The 19,684-nt window shown below is 44.1% G+C and overlaps 1 protein-coding gene across 9 annotated transcripts in view; it reads left to right on the forward strand.

Annotated features, from left to right (window-relative positions):
* TULP4 (TUB like protein 4) overlaps positions 1-19,684 on the forward strand; it is a 179,916-nt gene that overhangs the window by 48,360 nt on the left and 111,872 nt on the right. For 4 of the 9 annotated variants that reach the window (XM_053294183.1, XM_053294143.1, XM_053294211.1 and 1 more), the window contains exon 2: positions 4,957-7,204. In XM_053294183.1, the coding sequence (XP_053150158.1) occupies positions 6,953-7,204 (252 nt within the window). In that variant the 5' untranslated portion in view covers positions 4,957-6,952. The other 5 variants (XM_053294166.1, XM_053294157.1, XM_053294152.1 and 2 more) reach the window with 5 other exon arrangements.

The following is a 19,684-nucleotide window of genomic DNA, read 5'->3' on the forward strand; positions in this document are numbered from 1 at the left end:
GGAGGCAGAGAAGCTGAATCATTAAAAAATGAAAATGTGACCTGTAGGTCATGTACATTAATCCAGTTGTTACTAGGAGAAAGGAAGGACACATTTTCTCTATATTTTTGCTCCTCCATGTCTTGGTAAATTCCACTTTTGCTCTTTACAAGTGCATACGTGCACACACACCAAAAAAAGTAACACACAAAAGCTGTTGGGTTGCCAGCCCTGAATCCTAGGCTGGAGCTGGTGCTACCCCATCTCTTCACTGGCCCCCTTTCCTCCTTCACTAGTCCATATGTTGCACTTTCTCCCTTGCCACTGGCCTTCTGGAGCATGCTGCTGTGATAGAGTGGAGTGTGCTTCCCTCTTCAGTGTACAAACAGTGAAGGCAACTCCTTTGGCAGCTGGCCTCTTGGGAACATAGGAAGCTGCCATATACTGAGTCAGATCATTGGTCTTTCTAGCTCAGTATTGTCTTCACAGACTGGCTGTGGCTTCTCCAAGGTTTCAGGCAGGCATCTCTCTCAGCCGTATCTTGAGAAGCCAGGGAGGGAACTTGGAACCTCTTGTGGGCAGCGCTGCCATTGAGTAGCCACATTCAGTGAACATGGGCTGCTGCGGTTGCCGAGGGCCACTGCCACAGGCACCACTGTTCACCTCCACCTCGATTGTCTGCCTGCTCACATGCTGCTCTGTGGCGCCCACCAAGTGCCAGCACCGACCACTTGCCTTTTCTCCTCTCTGGCTGACATGATATGACATCGCTGCACAACGATGTCATATCACTCAGCCAGGAAGCGGGCTGCTTTTACAGCCAGCGAAGAGTGACAGCAAGCTGCTGGCACCGGCACTTAAGTGGGGGCATGGGGAGGCAGGGGACTGGGCCAACTGGCACCAGCAGTTAGTGGGAGCTGCCAAGTGGCAGGTGGGTTGAAGAGCAAGTGGGATGAAAGGTGAGCGGGATGGGTTATTGGCAGTGGCTGAGCAGGAAGAGGCGGAGCAAGTGCCTCAAAAAAGGGGGGGGGTTGTTGCTCAGGTACTGAACATAGGCCCTATGAGAGGTAGCTACGCCACTGTGACTTCCCAACACCGCTGTGATGTTGAGAGGGCAAACACTAATGCAACGCTCTAGCTTGCTCCCCCCACCCCGTACCAACAAGTTTTGGGGCTGGAGAAGGGAAGAGCAAGCAAACGGGAATGAGAGTGCAGCACTAGCGTTTTCACTCACAGCACTGCAGCAACAATGAGACACTGGCTGCCGCTGCGATAGGATACATGCTCCATGCTGCTATGGCAACGCACCCCAGAAGGCCGGTGGTGAGGAGAAGAGTTCGGCAGCCAGGCCAGGGGATGGGGTCATAGTCAAGGGTGGCAGAAAGGAGATCAAGAAAAGCCCACAGTCAGAAGAAGTGGCAGTGAGGGAGGAGGCGGAGGTGAGGTGGGGGCAGAGCCTCGGGCAGGTGGGTGATGTCTCCAGTGGGACAGAGTGCCTCACCTCACCTGGCCTGTATTTAGGATCATGGCCTGAACTATATCAAGTTGCAAATATTTTAGAATTGAAGTGGCCATAGATAATACCAACCTTTGTCATGTTTTTGACAGGTCTTATGTCAGTTTGAGGACATAACCCTGAGACATTGCATCTATTGTCAGTTTGAAATCAGTGGCCCAGCCAGGGCTGTCTACTTGTTCTCTAGACAGCCAGTAGTCAGTGACTGCAAAGGGGATAGTGCAGGAGTATTCAGCGTTGCTTCTTCGCTGGCAGAATGGCTTGTTCTGACTGCTAAGGGAGGTAAAGTAGTAGCTACTGGATACAAGATAAAATAGGTGCTTGAAATATACTTTCTTAGAGATGAGACCAAAGGCATGACTCTCTTGTGGAGATCAGTCATGAGATTGATAGCTGATGTCAAAAAGTAACAATATGAGGTTCCGCTGTACTGTGCCAGCCAGCAGTTGATAATTTGTAGGCACTGTGGGCTCTTGTGTAGTACGAAGAACAAGGTCTGTAAAGCCAGCTTTTGACTTGGCAGGAGGAAAGAACAGGTGAGAAACCTGGTTGAGTGCTGCTTTGCCTAAATAGACATGTGATGTTTTTTTTAATGGAATTTATGAAATATGGCCATTTTTGTGCTGAGATTTCAGGGGAGCTAGGCAAGGGAACAAAAGACATGTAACTTAGAGGTATAGTTATTGACTGGTCATATGTTGAAGCACTAACAAATCCAAAGCATTGTTTGATCTGTAGCAATCTAGCATAGAGATCTCCAACTCTATAAGAATGTAAAAAAGCCCTTCTAGATCTGACCAGATGGAATTCTAGTGCAGCATCCTGTTTTCCATAATTGCCAAACAGGTGCCTCTTAGAAGTCCACCCTTCTAGGGAGAGACCACAGCAGGATGGGAACCTTTCAGGTCTGCTGCTGGTTTACCAGGAGGGGCAGTCTTGATGTGCAGTTCTCATGAAACTGCATCAGGTAGCCTGTATGTATAAACCTCAAAGAACCCATTTGATACCTTTATCCAAACATCTAGCCCTACAAAAGACAGGAAGTTGTTATTCCTTTTAAAAGCCCACAAAATGTTGTCCATTAAAAGTCTGTTTAATTTCAGTTTTCAGATTAGCTGGGCCATGGGCAGCAGTACTTGGAGGTGGGCATCCAGAAACCAGGATTGAGAGCATCAGGAACACAGAGCTGGCCAGGTTGAGGAATCAGGACTGGAGCATAGAGACAGGAATCAAGAGCCAAGTACATGCCAGGATTTGAGCCAGGTAATCAGTCAGGGATCAGAGCCGAGCACTGAGATAGGAGCCCAGGGGTCAGCAGCATGCAGAGGATCAAACCAAGTAGTAGTCCAGTCGGAGGTGAAGCCAGAAGCCAGAGTGAAAACCACACCAAAGGTCAGCAGATCAGTAGTCGAGAGATGGCCCCAAAATGCCAGGGGTCATAAATAGTTGGGAGAAATAGCTGGGAGATGCATACCAGTTCAGGAGTACAGGTGGATCTCATTCTCAGTGGGGGTTCCGTTTCTGCGGGTAATGAAACTGCAAATACGAGGCATAGGCAAGTGGGTTTTTTTGAAAGCATTTTGAAAACAGCACTTGAAACGGGTTTCCTTTCCCCTTTTAGAACTGTCTTCTCCTGCCAGTGAGTTCTCTTAAGACTAGAAACAAGAATCAGCGCTAGCCGGGTCACCTGGTGGGAGCAATGCAGCCTAATGGTGTGCACGAACCAGTTCAAAGGCCATTCAAAAGGCCTCCGAACCAGTTCACACAGGTGCCGTCTCGACGGTTTGACGTTGGGGGGGCGGTCTTCCTTTAAGGGTGGGGGAGGGTGCACTTACCCTTCCTGCTGCTTTTCGCCCGCTGGCACTCCATTTTTAGGAAACTTCTTGGGGCAGCAGCATACCTCCCTGCCCCCCCTTCCCCCGTTCCTGGCCAGAAGTGGCCGGAAGCAGCCACTGTGCATGCGCGCACTGCACACGTTGCACGGATGTACGCACGCCGTGCACATCATGCGTGTGGGACACAGCTTGCCCACCAAGAAATGCACTTTGCCCTTCAGTGTCTTCCCCCAATGTTTTTTTCTGATGTGACCTCTGCCTGCAAAGGAGGGGAGGGGAGGAAAATGCTCTTCTAGGTTGCATTATAGAATAATAGTTTCCAAGTCACCAAAAAATCATAGTTCCACTTTATTTTGCACTAGTCATATTTCATTTGGAGTACTGCTACTAGTTCTAGGTGCCACACTGAAAGAAGGATGTAGACAAATTAGAAGGGGTTCAGAGGAGGGCAGTGGAGATAGTCAGGGGTCTGGGTGCATTTAGCTGAAGAGAATTCTGAGGGGAAACATGATAGAGCTCTTCAAATACCTGAAAGGCTGTTAAACAGAAGGCTTGTTCTTTGCTGCCCAAAGGATAGGACTAGATCTATTGGGCTTAAGTTTCAGGAAGGTAGATTTTGATTGGACACTGAGACAAACTCTTTAACATAGGAGCTACAACAGGCCTGCTCAACTTTGGGCCCCCAGCTGTTTTCGGACTACAATTCCTGTAATCCCCAACCATAGTGACCAATAGCCAGGGATTATGGGAGTTGTAAGCCAACATCTGCAGGAGGGCCGAAGTTGAGCAGGCCTGCCCTACAAGGACCCCTCCAACTCTGTGTCTATGGAACTCCTTTGATAATTCTGAGGATTAGATACACTAATACTGTGCCTCTAATACCAGGCAGATTTTGACTAAATTCAGTTTCTGGAATAAAAGATGGATAGTGTGAGCAAACAATGGCATAAATGGAGAACACCTTTATTAATATTTCCCATAATCAAATGTTTAAATTTGAACCTTACAAGAAGGATCTTTTTTGGTGCTAATGTTGAACCTTTTGTTATTGGGTAACAATTGTTCAGAAAACTTTTACCAAGGAGATCCCAATACTACTGTCTAAAGTAATTCTCTCCTCTCGTCCCCATACCACTTGTGTTATATTGACTATAAGCTTCCGTGCTGAAAGCTTGATAACTTATTGCCAAATTTTCAGACTGACTAGTGAAATCTTGTTTGTGATTTTGGAACCAGTGATCACTGTGCTATCTTCCCCTTCCTCACCTCGCTCTGTCACTTAAGCAATCCTATCTCAACCACCCCACCTTTTCCACACTCATATGAATTATTCTATTTCCCTGTTTTGTTTGTGTAACAGCCCAGCATTTTTGAAAGAAACGACACTTTCTGCTGCTGTTACTTCTACAACTCCTACTGTAGAGCAGGCTATGTTTTATAAGTTTTGCATGTATGTCATTTCTGAAAAGTCACTTGGATTCACTGCTGAAAATTAGAGTGTGCTGTTGGTAGTCTGTACTGAAAGAGAATGGTGGTCTCAGTAACCCTCTCACATACTTTATATAGCATAGTCATCCAATTCTGCTTTGTGTGTTTGTATAAAACTTTTTAATTTTTGTGTTACAGATTTGGAAGCATCCAGGGAATCCCGACTTTGAGTGACAGATGGCTTACTAGACTGCCATAGCTAAACTGCGAAGCCAGATGCAGCCCAACTTGCCAAATTGAGGGAGCGCCTGTGCATACCGTATGTACATGTATATACACACACATACTTCTGCAACCACACAGATTGGCAGTTGCATACTTTAGAGAGTTTTTGCAATTGATGAAAATTAAGTCAAGCACCAGATGGAGCAACCTGACAGCACAAGGACCGAAAGCCCATGGAATGCCATCTGTTACTAGCGGTCAGCTTTCCATATGGTCTGCAGCAAGTGAAAAAAGTTTGCAAGAAGCGGAAGAAGAAAAACGCCCTCTGCACAGAATAAACTACACAGATACCTCTACAAAATTCTAATTTAAATAAAGCAGTCTGAGCGGAGAGGAGATACTTCTTGTCCCAAAATAAGAAATAATGCACACGTCTTTGGTGCTTTTCTGCATTGGACTCTGACAAATTGAGTTGGGGTGGTTATGCTTGCCTCTTAAGCAGTGGCGCATAATTGTGTGGTAATGACTGGAAGAAAGCGAGTCCAGGAGCAGTGGGACAGATTTAGGGGTTGAACTTTATCATCTTGTATTGAGTTTTGCAACTGAATTTTCTAATTTTCTGTCGTCTCCCTCCTTGTTTTGGTCTTTGTTTTATTCCTTGTGATATGGTACAAATGCTAATCATTTGAGATAAATATTACTCAAAGCATTGGGAACACTCTTGAAAAAGTTCTACAGCTGCAAATGTGGTGATTGGAATTATGAATCTGCTCTCTAGGGAAGCACCATTAAAGAAGGAGCCCCTTGAACACGCAAGGGAGACATCACAAGAAGCAGGAGAAGCAAGGGAAAGCTGTATGTTCTGTGTGGCTCCCCTATCTATTTTTAATTGGCTGTTTTTCTTCCTTTCTTGAATCTTGCAAGATCTGCAAATAATTGCTTACTTGATGTGCTTTTAGCTTTGGCACGTTACAGGAGGATGAAAAAGAAGTCCTACGATTCTCTTCTAGTGGAAAAAGGGAAAAGTCAGAGGCATAAAACAGCCCAATGTTTTGGAGGAGACTTCATGATTCACCTTAGGTGAACATACCTGCTTTAAAAGCTTCAGAGCATTAAACAAAAAAACCTACTAAATGAAAAGGGGCTTTCATGTTCATTTCTGCGTGTGTCGTAGCAAATTGTAAGGAAGCCGACCAGAGAGTCTCCAGTGGAGGTGGTGGGGAAGCCACCAGCTGCAAAGGAAATGGGACTGCCTTTGGTTTGCAAAGACCACTGGAATGATCTGTCGAGTTTGGAGAGGGCTTTCCCATCTGACCTGACTCGTTGTTGTTAACTGCAGCCAGCTCTGGTCTGTGGTCTCACATGGTCTGTGTGCCTTTTTTTCCCTTTATGCAATCTATTTCAGCTTTAGCAGCAGAAATTGGTCTGGTGGGGAAGATATGCCAGAGGGAAGATTGGGGGAAAGATGAATGAATGTCCTATATGTGTACGTGTGAAAATCCAACTGGAGGAAATCTTTTTAAAGCCTTAAGTTACTTGAAACCTACACATCTGCAAACCTTTGTCTCTGGAATTGCATAATTCTATACTGGAAATCTCAGGCTGTATGACGATTCTATCAAATTGAGCAAAAAGGCGGCTCACCATTTCTTTGAACGCCTCTTCTGAAGTAGCTGTTTCTCCAAAGGATAAGTGTACCCTCACTCTAATGACTCCAAATCAAAATGAACCTAATTTGTTTTGGTTTTTTTTCAGCATTACATTTTCTTAGCCAACTCTCATCATCTTTTATAGAGAAATTTTTCACTATGCATTTGGTGGATATTTATAAAAACAGACCTTCTCTCTGCTCCCTCGTATTCTGATCTGTCTAAAACATTTGGTCTTATCAATAAAACAAACATTGACTTAGGTTTTCTGCACTAGACAAAGTACTTTCTTATGTCAAAAGGGAAAAATACGGCAAAGGATGTATGCAGCAGTGGAACATGGGCCTGTCCTCTGCAGTGATTCCAACATCCTCTGCCTCTCTTGGAAAGGCAGGGTACCGAAGAGTGAAAAAGAGAAACCTGTGTGTCGGAGGCGATATTATGAAGAAGGCTGGCTTGCAACAGGCAACGGCAGGGGAGTTGTAGGGGTTACCTTTACCTCTAGCCACTGTAGAAGAGACAGGAACACTCCCCAGCGGATCAACTTTAACTTAAGGGGCCACAACAGTGAGGTACGTAAACTGCATATACTACATCTTGTCCTAGCAAGGAGAGCACAATAGTTTGTTTTGACTGAAATGCATGTACCAGATAACTTGATGAGGGAAAAGGCTTGGACCACTGCATAGAGTAGATTGAATGGCATTTTGTTTTCTTTGTTTCTTGCCATCCCCTATCTGGTCAGGTAAATTTGAATAATAATAAAAAATTATTATTATTAATAAACTGTCTTTGTTAGCAGCCCCATATCAAATAGTTCTCTGAGCGGCTCACAACACAATATTAAAACATCCAATAAAAACAAATAAAACACATCAAATCTCAACACACCAAAAAACCCCAATACAAAACAATTTTTAAAAATCAATTTTAAAAAGCCTGAGTGAATAGAAAGGTCTTCACCTGGCATCTAGGTGAAGAACAAAGTGATGGTGTCAGGTGAATCTTCATTCACCTGGGCAGAGGAACCACTGACAAACAGGACTTCTGTTTTGTCTGGATTGCGTCACAACTCTCATCCAGTTCATTACTGCATCAAGGCACTGTTTCAGGACTTTCACTGCCCCACCTGCCTCTCATGAAAAAGAGAGATACACCTGAGTGTCATCCACATACTGATGACACAGGCCAGATCTCCAGATGATCTCTCACAGCAGTTTCATGTAGATGTTAAACAGCATAGAGGAAATAATGGAACCCCGCAGAGCCCCAAAGCACAACTGCCAAGGGCTTGAGCAGTAATCCTCCAGCACTACCTTTTGGAAGTGGGCCTCAAGGTAAGAGTGGAACCACCTCAAAGCAGTACTTCCCACATCCAACTTCTCAAGCCTATCCAAAAGAATACCATGGTCAATTGTATTGAAAGCTGCTGAGGAGGTCCAAGAAAATTAATAGGGTTGCACTCCCCCTGCCTCTTTCTCTACACAGGTCATCCCACAGGGTGACGAAAGCATGTTCTGTTCCAAAGCCGGGTCTGAAGCTTGATTGAAATGGATCTAGATAATCCATTTCCTCCAAGAGTGTCTGGAGCTTGTCAGCCACTATCTTGCCCAGGAAGGGAATATTGGCTCCAGGCTTATAGCTGTTTACATTCTCTGTGTCCAGACTGGGTTTCTTTAGGAGTAGTTGAATAATAGCTCTCTTCAACAAAGCCATTCCCTCTCTCACTGAGGCATTTAGAACTTGCTGGATGCATCTAAAAATTTCCTCCCTATTAGATTTAATAAGACATGAAGGTCAAGCATGCACATGGTCAGCTGAACTTGACTGAACACCTTGTGCACATCCTCAGGCACCAATAAAACTGGACCAGGTGGTACTTTGGACACCTCTCCCAATGACACTGCATCAGCTTAGCTGTGAAGTCCATCTCAGCCCTGCTCAACTTAGGCCCCCCAGCTGTTTTTGTACTACAACTCCTGTAATCCCCAGTCACAGTGGCCAATAGCCAGAGTTTATGGGAGTTGTAGGCCAACATCTGCAGGAGGTCTGAAGTTGAGCAGCCCTGGTATAACTCATTTCAAATGTGAGCGATGTTACCCTCAAAGTGTTGTGCAAATGTGTCACAGTGTGCTACAGTGTTCGATCACATCTTGCCTGAGGCCAGATTTCAAGAGGTCTCACACCTCCCAGAAAAGCCCTGTTGGACAACACTAAGAGGACACGATGATGGATTGGGGGGGCGGGGGCGGGGAACACACATCTCTTCTATCACTGCCACAGAATAGGCTTGATAATTGGCTCTACCCTGTGTTCACTCAGGCTCGCCCCAAGTTCTCTACTTGTGTTCCAGCCATCTCCCAGCTTGCTTCATTGCCCTCAGCTCAGGCGCATACCACGGTGCTGCACGGGCTCTGCTGTGCGAGAGAGGGCACTTGGGAGCAATTGTGTCAACCACCCAAACTATCTCTCAGTTCCAGAGAGACAACTAGAGCTTCGACAGGAGTGCCGGCCATACCAGCTGGAAAATCCCCCAGAGCCCTCAGGAATCCATTGGAGTCCTTCATTCTCTAAAATATAGGTCCCCATCCTTGCAGAATTGTATAGTCGCTGAAACTCTAAACCTCAGAAGGAAGTGATCTGACTGTGACAAGGGCACAGATGACACATTCTCCATTTTCAAATCACCATCCTCCTGCCTAGTTGAGAAAACCAGATCCAGAGTGTGCCCCAGTTCATGTGTTGGGCCAACAATATGTTGGGACAGCCCTATGATTGTCATGATGTCCATGAAGTCCTGAGCTGCCCTAGGCAAGGCAGCCTCAGTATAGATGTTGGTCACCCAGAGCAATCATTCTGGGAGTCCTCAATACCAAATATGAGACCACCTCCGTGAGCTCAGGCAGGGAGACAACTGGGCAGCAGGGCAGGCAGTACACCAGCAGAATCACCACTCTGTCCCAAGAGCCCAGCACCAGGTACAAACAGCAAATATTTGTATACCGCATTTCAACAAACTTTTCCAAAGCAGTTTACATTGAGAAATAAATAAATAAATAAGATGGATCCCTGTCCCCAGAGGGCTCACAGTCTAAAAGGAAACATAAGATAGATACCAGCAACAGTCACTGGAGCTACTATGCTGGGGGTAGATAGGGCCAGTCCCCCTTGCTAAATAAAGAGTATCACCATGTTTAAAAAGTGCCTCTTTGCCAAGTTAGCAGAGTGTAACAAACACTCTGAACCTGCACTCACTTGGACAAGGGGCCTAGAGAGGGAAATAGAGCTTTTATAAAATACAGCAACACCCCCTCCCACCACTACCACCGCTCTCCAGCCTATGTTGATGCTGCACTAAATACCCAGGTTGACACAGCTGTGAAGCGTGGGTTTTGGGCGGTGTAGAAATGTGATGGATAGAAAGAACAATCTCTCCCAGCTCCCCCACCCAGGCCTCCATAATACAAACCAGGTTGGCCCCTTCCTCCGCACTTAAATCACAGATAATAGAGATCTTATTCTGGACTGACCTGGCATTAAACAGCAGCAGCACCAGATCAAAGGAGAAGCTGGTAAAGCAGCCAGGAACCCTCCTATTATGGGAACAGCCAGAAGAAGGAATAAGAATAAGATGTTGAGCCACCTTTCCCCTCTCCTGGTGTAAACAAGGCTCCGCTCCATACCTTCCCCTACCCGTAACCACTCAAACTGAAGCACTCCCCAGGTTCACATCCTCACTCAGGCATGTAAACAGCTAAAATTACTCTCAGCAAGCAGAGTAGAGTCCTTGCCCTTGTGGTTCCCAAAGGGGCAACCCCCTTTAGTGTTGCCCCTTTGGTGATGACCCCCGTGGCAGCAAGCTTGCCAACCCAGGAAATGATGCAGGACCCAGCTCAGAAACTGCTGAGTCGGCACTCTGGGCCCTCCTGGGAGCTTGTTGGGGACCCCCTGTTGCAGCAGTGTTGCTCCCAAAGAGAGAGAGCCCCAGGATAACAGAGAGGCAGCTGCTGGTACTTACCACAGGCTCAACTCACTGTCTGCCAGGGCAGGGTGACACAGGATAGATGATAAGCCCCCTTCCTCTCTCTCATTCCCTCTGCTGAAGCTGGTGTTGATGTCTATAATTAATTCAGAGTTGATGTCTGGTAACTACTTTGCAGTTTTAAGTAGGCTGGGGGGAAACTGAATAGGTTCCGCTACAGATTGAAATTAAGCCATATGTGGATGTTTTAGTACTGTGGGTGGGGAGAAGGGGGATTAGGGTTGTGCTGCTTCTCTTGCCCCATTCCTGGGCCTTCCTAACAGATGGATATCATGTTTGCATAGATGTCTGTGTACATACTCTAGTGAATGCAGGCCCAAATCACATGAATGGTACACTGGGAAATTTGAGTACTTGGATTCTGTGCAGCTGTGGCATCTAGTTCACAGTTGTGAGAGGAACTTGGGGGTGAGGTGGGGTGGGTGTGTGGTGGATTAAGCCAGCATGATTCCAATCCTCCATGCATTTGGCCATACTGTATAGGACTATTTTAAAGCAGGCTGGAGTGTGATGCAATACACTTCCATAAGAGGTGATGCAGAACAGTGGTTGTGACACTGAGACAGTGCTCTGTTAGTGCAGTTCTAGGGTGGAAAAAAATATAGCATTTGGAAAAAAACAAGTAACTTTGGTTTTAAGCCTTATATTAAGGTTTAAATAAGTATTTTGTATGTTAAGCGTCTGAAAGAGTGCTGAAAGAGTAATGTTCTGCCATTTATTAGCAGAATCTATCCTTGCCTTAAATGTTTCCTCACTGTAGATGTGTTGGGAAGTATATGGTTGGTGCTCGAAGTGGTGAAAAATGGAATCCAAAGAAAAGCTAAGGCCTCTCTTGTGATTTAATCCTGACTGGTTCTTAGTTGGAGGGTAGCAGGAATCTGTAACCTCTAATTAAAACCTACACTCCTAAACTGATTGGTGGAATCGTATTGTATTGTTACCAGTTTAAACCAATGTGCATCTTGTACAGTACACAAGGCTTAAGACTGGATTTTACTTACTTACTTTATGCTGTCCTAAATAGGTAAAGGTAAAGTGTGCCGTCAAAGTGATTTTGACTCCTGGCTCCCACAGAACCCTGTGGTTTTCTTTGGTAGAATACAGGAGGGGGTTACCATTGCCTCCTCCCACACAGTATGAGATGATGCCTTTCAGCATCTTCCTATATTGCTGCTGCCCGATATAGTACTAGTGGGGATTGAAACCGGCAACCTTCTGCTTGTTAGTCAAGCATTTCCCCACTGTGCCACTTAAGAAAGATGTTTAATGCTGCCTTTATCAGAGGTGTAACTTTTGAGATTGATTATGGTGCCTCTATTGGAGGTCAAAAGTGCTGCAGTGAGGGGAAAATATATCAGGGCAACTTGGGAAACATGAAATTTTGCTTGCTCAAAGGAGTGTTTGGGATGTCTGGTATTGCACTATAGGTGATTGTAATGTTTTGGTTTTAGTGCATTCTCCATTACAATTCCTTAATGCCTAAATCACTCATGTGCAGGGAATGAGCTTGAACGAATAACCTTTGTACCTAGACAAGATGTTGATTTGGGGCCTCCTCTACAGTGAGTTATGGGTATTGGATTTATTAGATGGTTTTTGTGTATTAAAGACACTAAATTGCTTCCTTGCAGAAAGTCAACAAAAATTAATGTCCCACAAAATATGTATTAGTCTCCCCAACCACACACATCTATGAGTTGTCTGTGCCACATCTTTAGCCTACAACTAAAAACAGAGCTGACTTCTTCCTGTTTTGAGAAAAACTTCTCTGCCTAGTTGCCCAGAGGGCACCTTGTTTTGCCATAGGTAATAAGGTGAATGGCTGCTTGCAAGCCTCCCCAAAAGCTTTGGCCTCAAAAGGTTTTTTGTAGTGGTAAGGGCTTGTCTTTGAATTTGAACACCGTATGCAAATATGTAGATCTTTGAAAAATATTATGTTCTGTGATTGGCTTTCTTGCTAATGAAGGTTCCTCTTGACTTACCTGCTGTCTTTGGATTAGCATATACTTCAGTATAAACACAATCTATCCTTTCATTCACTAAGTCATCATTTCAGGTAGGATTTTGTTCAGGTGTCTTCCTCAAATTTTAGGAGGATAGGAAAGGAAGAGTATGTCCGCACAGGAGGTCTCCAGCTACACCTATTAATGGAATATAGAGATTTAATCACTGATGTTTGCAGATTAGTCTCTTGCTATGTGCTGTATGTGGGGCTGCCCTTGAAAATTGTGTGGAGTCTTCAAAATAGTGCTGACCACTTTTTGACTGATATAAGCTGACTGGAGCACAATTCACCCATTTTTAAAGAACAGCATTGGCTACCAGTAGCTATCTTGGCACAATTCAAACTGCTGGTTTTTTGACCCAAGGAGCTCAAAACATTTTGAGCCTGAAGCATCGCTGAGAGCATCTTCTTTCATCTGAACATCCCTGCCCCCCCCCCATCTGCTGATGTGACCCTGCAGGAGTACATTATGTAGATGTAGGATTAGCACTGGCTTTGAGGAGGGCCTTTCAGTAATTGTGGAATGTCCTCCCTGACTAGGTGCACTTGGCCTCATCATTTACATACTTTTTCTGAGACAGATGAAAATTGTTTTTGTTCTCCTAGGCCTTTGAGAATGAGACCTAGGTTCATTTAAATTGATAGTCCAAAATCTGAGAACTGAACCTGCAGCCATCTGGTTTGCTTTTTGATCTCATTGGTTATAGTTACATTTTTAACTGATCATTCCTATTGATATTAGGTTGGTTTTTTCATGCTGCAAACTGCTTTGTCAATTAGCAATTTGGTGTAGAAATTTGTAAATAAATAAAGTAGCTATAGGGTAGATTCTAGTGATTAATTTATTGCAGGGGAAATAGGCATGGAGTCTGTATGCAAATATATTTATCAAATGCAAGTGGAAATTAAATGCCACTGCAGCTTTCCAGTGTGGTGGAATTATAATGGAATAGGTTCCAATAAAACCCATTTGTAAAAACCTGTCCTGGGTCTGATTATACTTTGTCTTCCTCTTTAACTACTGCCAGAGGAGAGCTTGAGCTTCTGACAACAGATTACTGACAGTGCCTGGAACAGAGGCTGATCCTCTCAGTTCCTAAATGACTCATAGAGACATAAGCAATTGAATATGACAACCTCCACAGGACAACTATGTTGCATGTGTTTTTTAATTCTACTGCGAAGTAATTAGATTTAAATAATGGTCAGAGTCTGAAACAAGAAAAGGATTGATTCTTATTAGCAGTCAAAAATAATTTTTAAAAACTGCCTGCATGTATGAATATACAAATATGTGGGATGAAGCATATTCGTTTGTTGTACTTTGTTGGGTTATGTTTCATTATAAGGCAGTGTTATGCTAACCTTAACTTGTTATAAAAACTTTTATGAGCTTTATAGCAAGAGCCAAATATTTTTGTAAATAGCCTTAAAGTTGGTAGCTTACATGTTGCATGCCATCCATAAGGGAGCTGTGCAGATGTCTTGTCGAGTAGCCAAATGTATGTGGGGCAAGGGCAGAATGGTTTTTGCTGATTTTCCTGCCTCCATTACTGCTCTCTGCCATCTAGAAATGTCCCTGAAGGCTGTGTGACCCTCAGGGACCTACATATGGACAGCAACGAGTACTAACTGAGGTAGGGGGACCAGCAAAAATAGTTCCACGCTTGCCCTGTGAATGTTCTGCAGCTAAACAAGACATTGGCTGAGCTCGGAGCAGCTTTGCAGCACAAAAACACAGCTCCCTTTTTAAGGCACAAAGTGTGGGCCGATATTATCTTAGATCCAGAACAGAGCCAGTGTTTCATGGACAGAAGGTTAAAAGTTCAATATGGCATCCTGGCATCAAATCCTAGCTCATCCGTGAACTCAGTGGATGGCTTTAGGTTAGGGATTAGCTCTCGGCTTCCATCCCCCATTTACAGGGACTTGCGTTTTGAGCAGTATACAAATATGTTAAATAAATAATAATAAAAATAAATAATAATACAAAATGGAAATAATGTTCTACAAAGCAGTGGTCTGTCTGAGCTGAGGATTATGACAAACTTGGCACAAGGTGCCATATAAATGAGGATCATTTTATAAATAGGGTGTAATTTTTTTACCTAAATCAAAACCCAGAATTTTCATGTGTGTGTGTGTGTGTGTGTGTGTGTGTTTTAATGGCTTATATAATCTTCTTAAAAGACCAAGGCCAGCATCCAGCCTAGTGGATCATAACAAAGTGCAATTGAAATCATGAGACAAGTTAGTTGTGACTGAGTCTCATTAATTTCAGTGGGATGCAATCTTCACTATGTTAGTCTGGATGCTGCCCCAAATCTTTATCACATCTGAAATGCTGCTACTTCTAACTGCAGACTGCCCATGATACAAGCATACTGCAGTGCATCTAGAATACATATACTGCAGGAACGGCCAAATGACAGCTCACAAGTGGCAGGCAAATTCCAGCCAGTTTGAGAATAAGCTCTAATTTCTGTTCCTCAGATTCTAACTTGTCTCCATCCCTTTAGAATTTTGGGGCTAACTTCACTGCTTCTTCTACTACCAGAACAGTAGCTTTTTCCTACTTCTTTCCAGGGCAGAGAGGAGGAGCAGGAGCAGAAGTAGTGGAGGCCTCCATTCAGTAGTACAGTCTTATGGAACTGGATATGTCAGGGCTTAGATCTGGAGAGTGAGAGTCTAGTGAAGAAGATGGAGAATGACAGTGGGTGGGGATGGTGCTGGTCTGAGGTAAGATGAAGGAAGTGTGCACTTTGTTGCATGTGGGTTATTGTTTGGATCTGGAAATAGGAAGAGAGTGCTAGGAATTACCACTGATGTCTGTTGGACATATGATGATCTTGTTCTGTAGCTTTTCTGTCCATTGTTAACCTTCTAGGATATTTTTTTGTTGTTCATAGTGTGTGTTTTTAAAGTCTTTTCTGACAATCTAACTACATTTACTAGAATTCTGTGTGCCTGTCTAACATTCAATCTGTCAGAGTAAAATGTAGTATGAGGTTAGACATATGTCTTCCCAGTGACTCACTCTACATGCAAGATACTTCATGTTTTCGTGAATTAAACCAAAATCATTAGTATGCTGAGCAAAACAGAACAACTCATTTGCTTTTAACTTCTGTTCAGCTGTTAAAATTGGTCTTTGACAGCAAGTCGACACAACCTAACATTGGCTTTTGTGAAAGATAATGAAGGGTTGGTGAGCGGTAATGAGGCCTTTTGGTTGAAGAGGTGCAAACTGCCTGTTTGCTAACTTTTGTGAGTAGAGATGCTTCGATAAGAGGTCAAATCCGAACATATCTCCTAACTTTTGTGAAACGCAAATAACAAAATTTCCCAGCAGTGAAGAATTGAGCGTGAGGACTGCATTTCTGAGCCATAATGCCTAGAAAAGATGCTGCCCTGATTAAAGAGACTTGATTTAACTAAATTTGAGTGGATAGAATAAAATTAAGCTCCAGGAACAATTCACAGTATAACTGAACACAGACTTCAAAACAACTGTCTGTAATGCATAGGTAGATTGTTCTAGGACAGGCAGCAAACAAAAGTATACAGGAATGTATCCTTGTTCTAGTAACAAATTCCGCCATCTCTTCAGCTCATCTGGAACATAAAATTTGGAGCATAAAAGAGCATTCTGAACATTTTTAAAAGTATTTAAAAGTATTGTATTCCTGCTTCAGTCCTACATCTCCAAATTTTGATTCAAGGAAGGCAGGGCACGTACTAGCCCCCTCACAACCCTGAACAACTCCGCTGGATGTGAGCTCGCAGATGCAATACGGGCAGAAAAGAACTGCTTTGCCACACACATTGCCTGAGCATAGATCTTTAAATGTGCTCTGTGTTGTAATCTGTCGGATTCAAGTCGAGTCACCAAAAGTCTGGGAGACTCCAACATGAGTTCTGCAACCAAGTCCGTGAGCTCAGTAAGGGATTCTGTTGGGCAGCGGGGTGATTGGTACACCAACAGAAGTCCCAATCTATCCCTGAACTTAAGTACACACATTCAATATGGTCAGATACCCCAACAGGGACCCTGGTAAGAGAGATGTTATCCTTATAGACCACAGCCACTCCATCTGCCTGCTGATGTCTCTTCACCTTCTCCTCTTCAGGATACTCTGGAGGGAGAAGCTGGGACCAGACTGGGCCACTAGCCTCCCCCAACCAAATCTCTGTGATGCACACCAGGTTGGCCCCTTCATCCACTATCAATCATGGATTTATTTTGGGGTTTATTTTGGACCAGGTTTATTCTGGACCAACCTGGCATTACAAAGGAGCAAGGCGAAGCTATGTGGGTTGTTGGCAGTTCTCCTCAAGGTCAAAGAGCTGGCAGGACAACCAGAGGGGAAGACAGCTATTAAATCTCTGACTTTCCTTTCCCTGGAATGGCCTGCTGACCTGCCAACATTACTACTTCTATCCCCCACCAACACTGGAATAGCTGCCCCACAGTCAACGAAGGCGCCCCCTGTCTCCCCATCTCTAAACCCAAACATATTACAAACTAGCTTCAACCAAGCCTTGGTAACAAAGCTGGCAAACAGAAGTTGCAGCTCCTAATATAGCCAGAGGGAATATAGTATGCCCCAGTCCTCAGTCACACACCAAAGGCTAGCCCCCTTTGGCAGCCGGCTTCAGCAGCCTCCTACAGGTCGGCTGCCTGCTGCCAGTTGTGCCGCTGGTGCTCCCTCCATCTTTATAGGCTCCCAAAATGCCTTCTATAGATGATTGACCAGCAAAGTACAAGCTTCCAGAGGCCTTGGATCACACTAATAAACATGTATGCTTCCAATATGCCTTCCTTGATACCCCTCTCTCTTTCTCTCTGCAACTATTACAGGGTGGGAGTAATCACAATGAATGGGTCTTACATTTCCTTTAGGCTAGTTTTTAAAGCTGAAATTTAGCATTATGTCTTGATTGTGTATATTCAGTTTTGTTGTTCAATCATCACTGCAGGGAGATGGCAAGGTTTATTTATTTATTTATTTATTAAAAACCTCAGCATGAGAATTAAACTAAGGTGTCTTTTACTCAGTCAATTATGTGTACAATACAATATTCTTTATTTAATTGTTCTTTCCAAATGGTTATTATGAAAATGTGCTGTAAAAGTAAAGTAGCATGGAGAATTTTTCTTTAGTGAAGGCAATTAAAGTGTGTTCTTAGAATTTCTAATTCATCGGCATAAGGTACTGCTGCCCCCACTACTGCCGCCACTTTTGAATGATGTTGGACATCACACTGAGCCAAAAACCAGATGTATGAGTGCGTGCACATCCACACTTCATGCTTGCAGGGAAAGCCATGCATCTCTCACAAAACATTTACACTAGGTGCGGGGACAGCTCAAGCATCTCTTCATGGGGGACTTGTACAGCTTCTGCATTTGGACATCACACCAAAAGCACAGTGTGTTTTGCATATCTACTTACACTGCTGCAGTTGAGTAGAAACAAGATCCCTGTTCAGCCATTCACTGAAAGCCTGCTGTACAGGCTTACACTGGGACAAGTGAGTTCGAAGTCCCACCCCCTCTCGACCCTGCTCTTTATGCTTACAGCAGCATTTGTCTGATGAGACGAACTGTGTAATAGTGGTTGTACCCATTTCTGTGATTGAGAGGCTCTTCATATGGCTGCTGTTGTAAGTGGGAAGAATGGGGTTGGGAGGCTGAGGGTAGGGCTTTGAACGTACTTGCCCCAGTGTAAGCCTGTACAGTGGGCGTTCAGTGAATGCCTAAACAGGACGATAGAAACAGCTTCTTGGAGCATATAAAGTGAATGGCACACTGTGGCCTGGATGCTGCAGTGCCATAAACTGCACTTTTCAATATCTGAAGCCATTCTTGGTTCCTAAGTAATGTCCCATGGAGAACATTAGTCTCTGTCCCATTGGTCAGGACTTTTTAGACTTAGATCTCACTAAAATGGAAAGTCTGCATCTAAATTATACCTGCAGACTACATAGTACTGATGTGTTATTTCTTATCTTTATATCCCCCCTTGTATCTCATAGCTCCTTATATAAGGAACTACCCTGCTTTAATTATTTCTGGATTTTTTTCTAACTCATATTGAGAAACGGTTAAAAACGCATATTTCTCTCTCTTATTTCCTTCTTGAATTATTTGGCTTTTTTATTTTCTATTCCTAGGCTAATTCTCTTATTCTTCTTAGAACATAAGAACAGCCCTGCTGGATCAGGCCCAAGGCCCATCTAGTCTAGCATCCTGTTTCACACAGTGGCCCACCAGATGCCACTGGAAGCCTACAGGACTCCTTGTACAGAGTTTTTCCATTCTGCACAACTCCCCCCTTCTTTTGTCATAAGAGTTTTAGGTTGTGAATCTATTGGCAAGGACTTTACAAAAAATTCTGTACACTGCTGAGCACATATTAGGCACTTTATAAATAATATTATAAACAAATGACAAATCCTCCTCTAAAACAAACAAAAAAACTTAGGCCATTGGCCAAATCACCCATTATGTTAAGACCATGCTTAATATAGTGTTCTTGGCTTTTATTCTTTAAATATCTGTGGAGGAAGGCTGATCAGGACTGGGACTGTGGCAAAAGGGGAGTGGGCTTTAACACTTTCCCCTGCTATGGTTCTGGTTTGGGGATCAGGCTCCTGCTGGTTGCTATTTAAAGAATAAAAACCAAGCATGCCAGTGTTAAACACAAGCTTAACATATTGACCCAGTTCAGGCATCACACGGAGCCAGAACTAAGTCTGGTTTTGTACAGTGTCCCTGTTCTTGGGCTTATGTGCTCCCCTCTCTCCATTTATGCACAAGGGGCAGAGGGTGTCTACTTCCCATCCTGGCTTAGGACAAGTTAGGATCTATCATGATGATCAAACTGGGTGATCCTGGCTTATTCTAGCCAGAGTTTCCAAATAAACTAGCTGATCCGGCACAGACCATCTGCGCCCCTAGTTCTCCCTGTCTCTCCTCCCCGTCTTCATTCTCCTCCTCCC

This window comes from Hemicordylus capensis, chromosome 1 (assembly GCF_027244095.1).
Source record: "Hemicordylus capensis ecotype Gifberg chromosome 1, rHemCap1.1.pri, whole genome shotgun sequence".
In the NCBI taxonomy this organism is placed as follows: Eukaryota; Metazoa; Chordata; class Lepidosauria; order Squamata; family Cordylidae; genus Hemicordylus; species Hemicordylus capensis.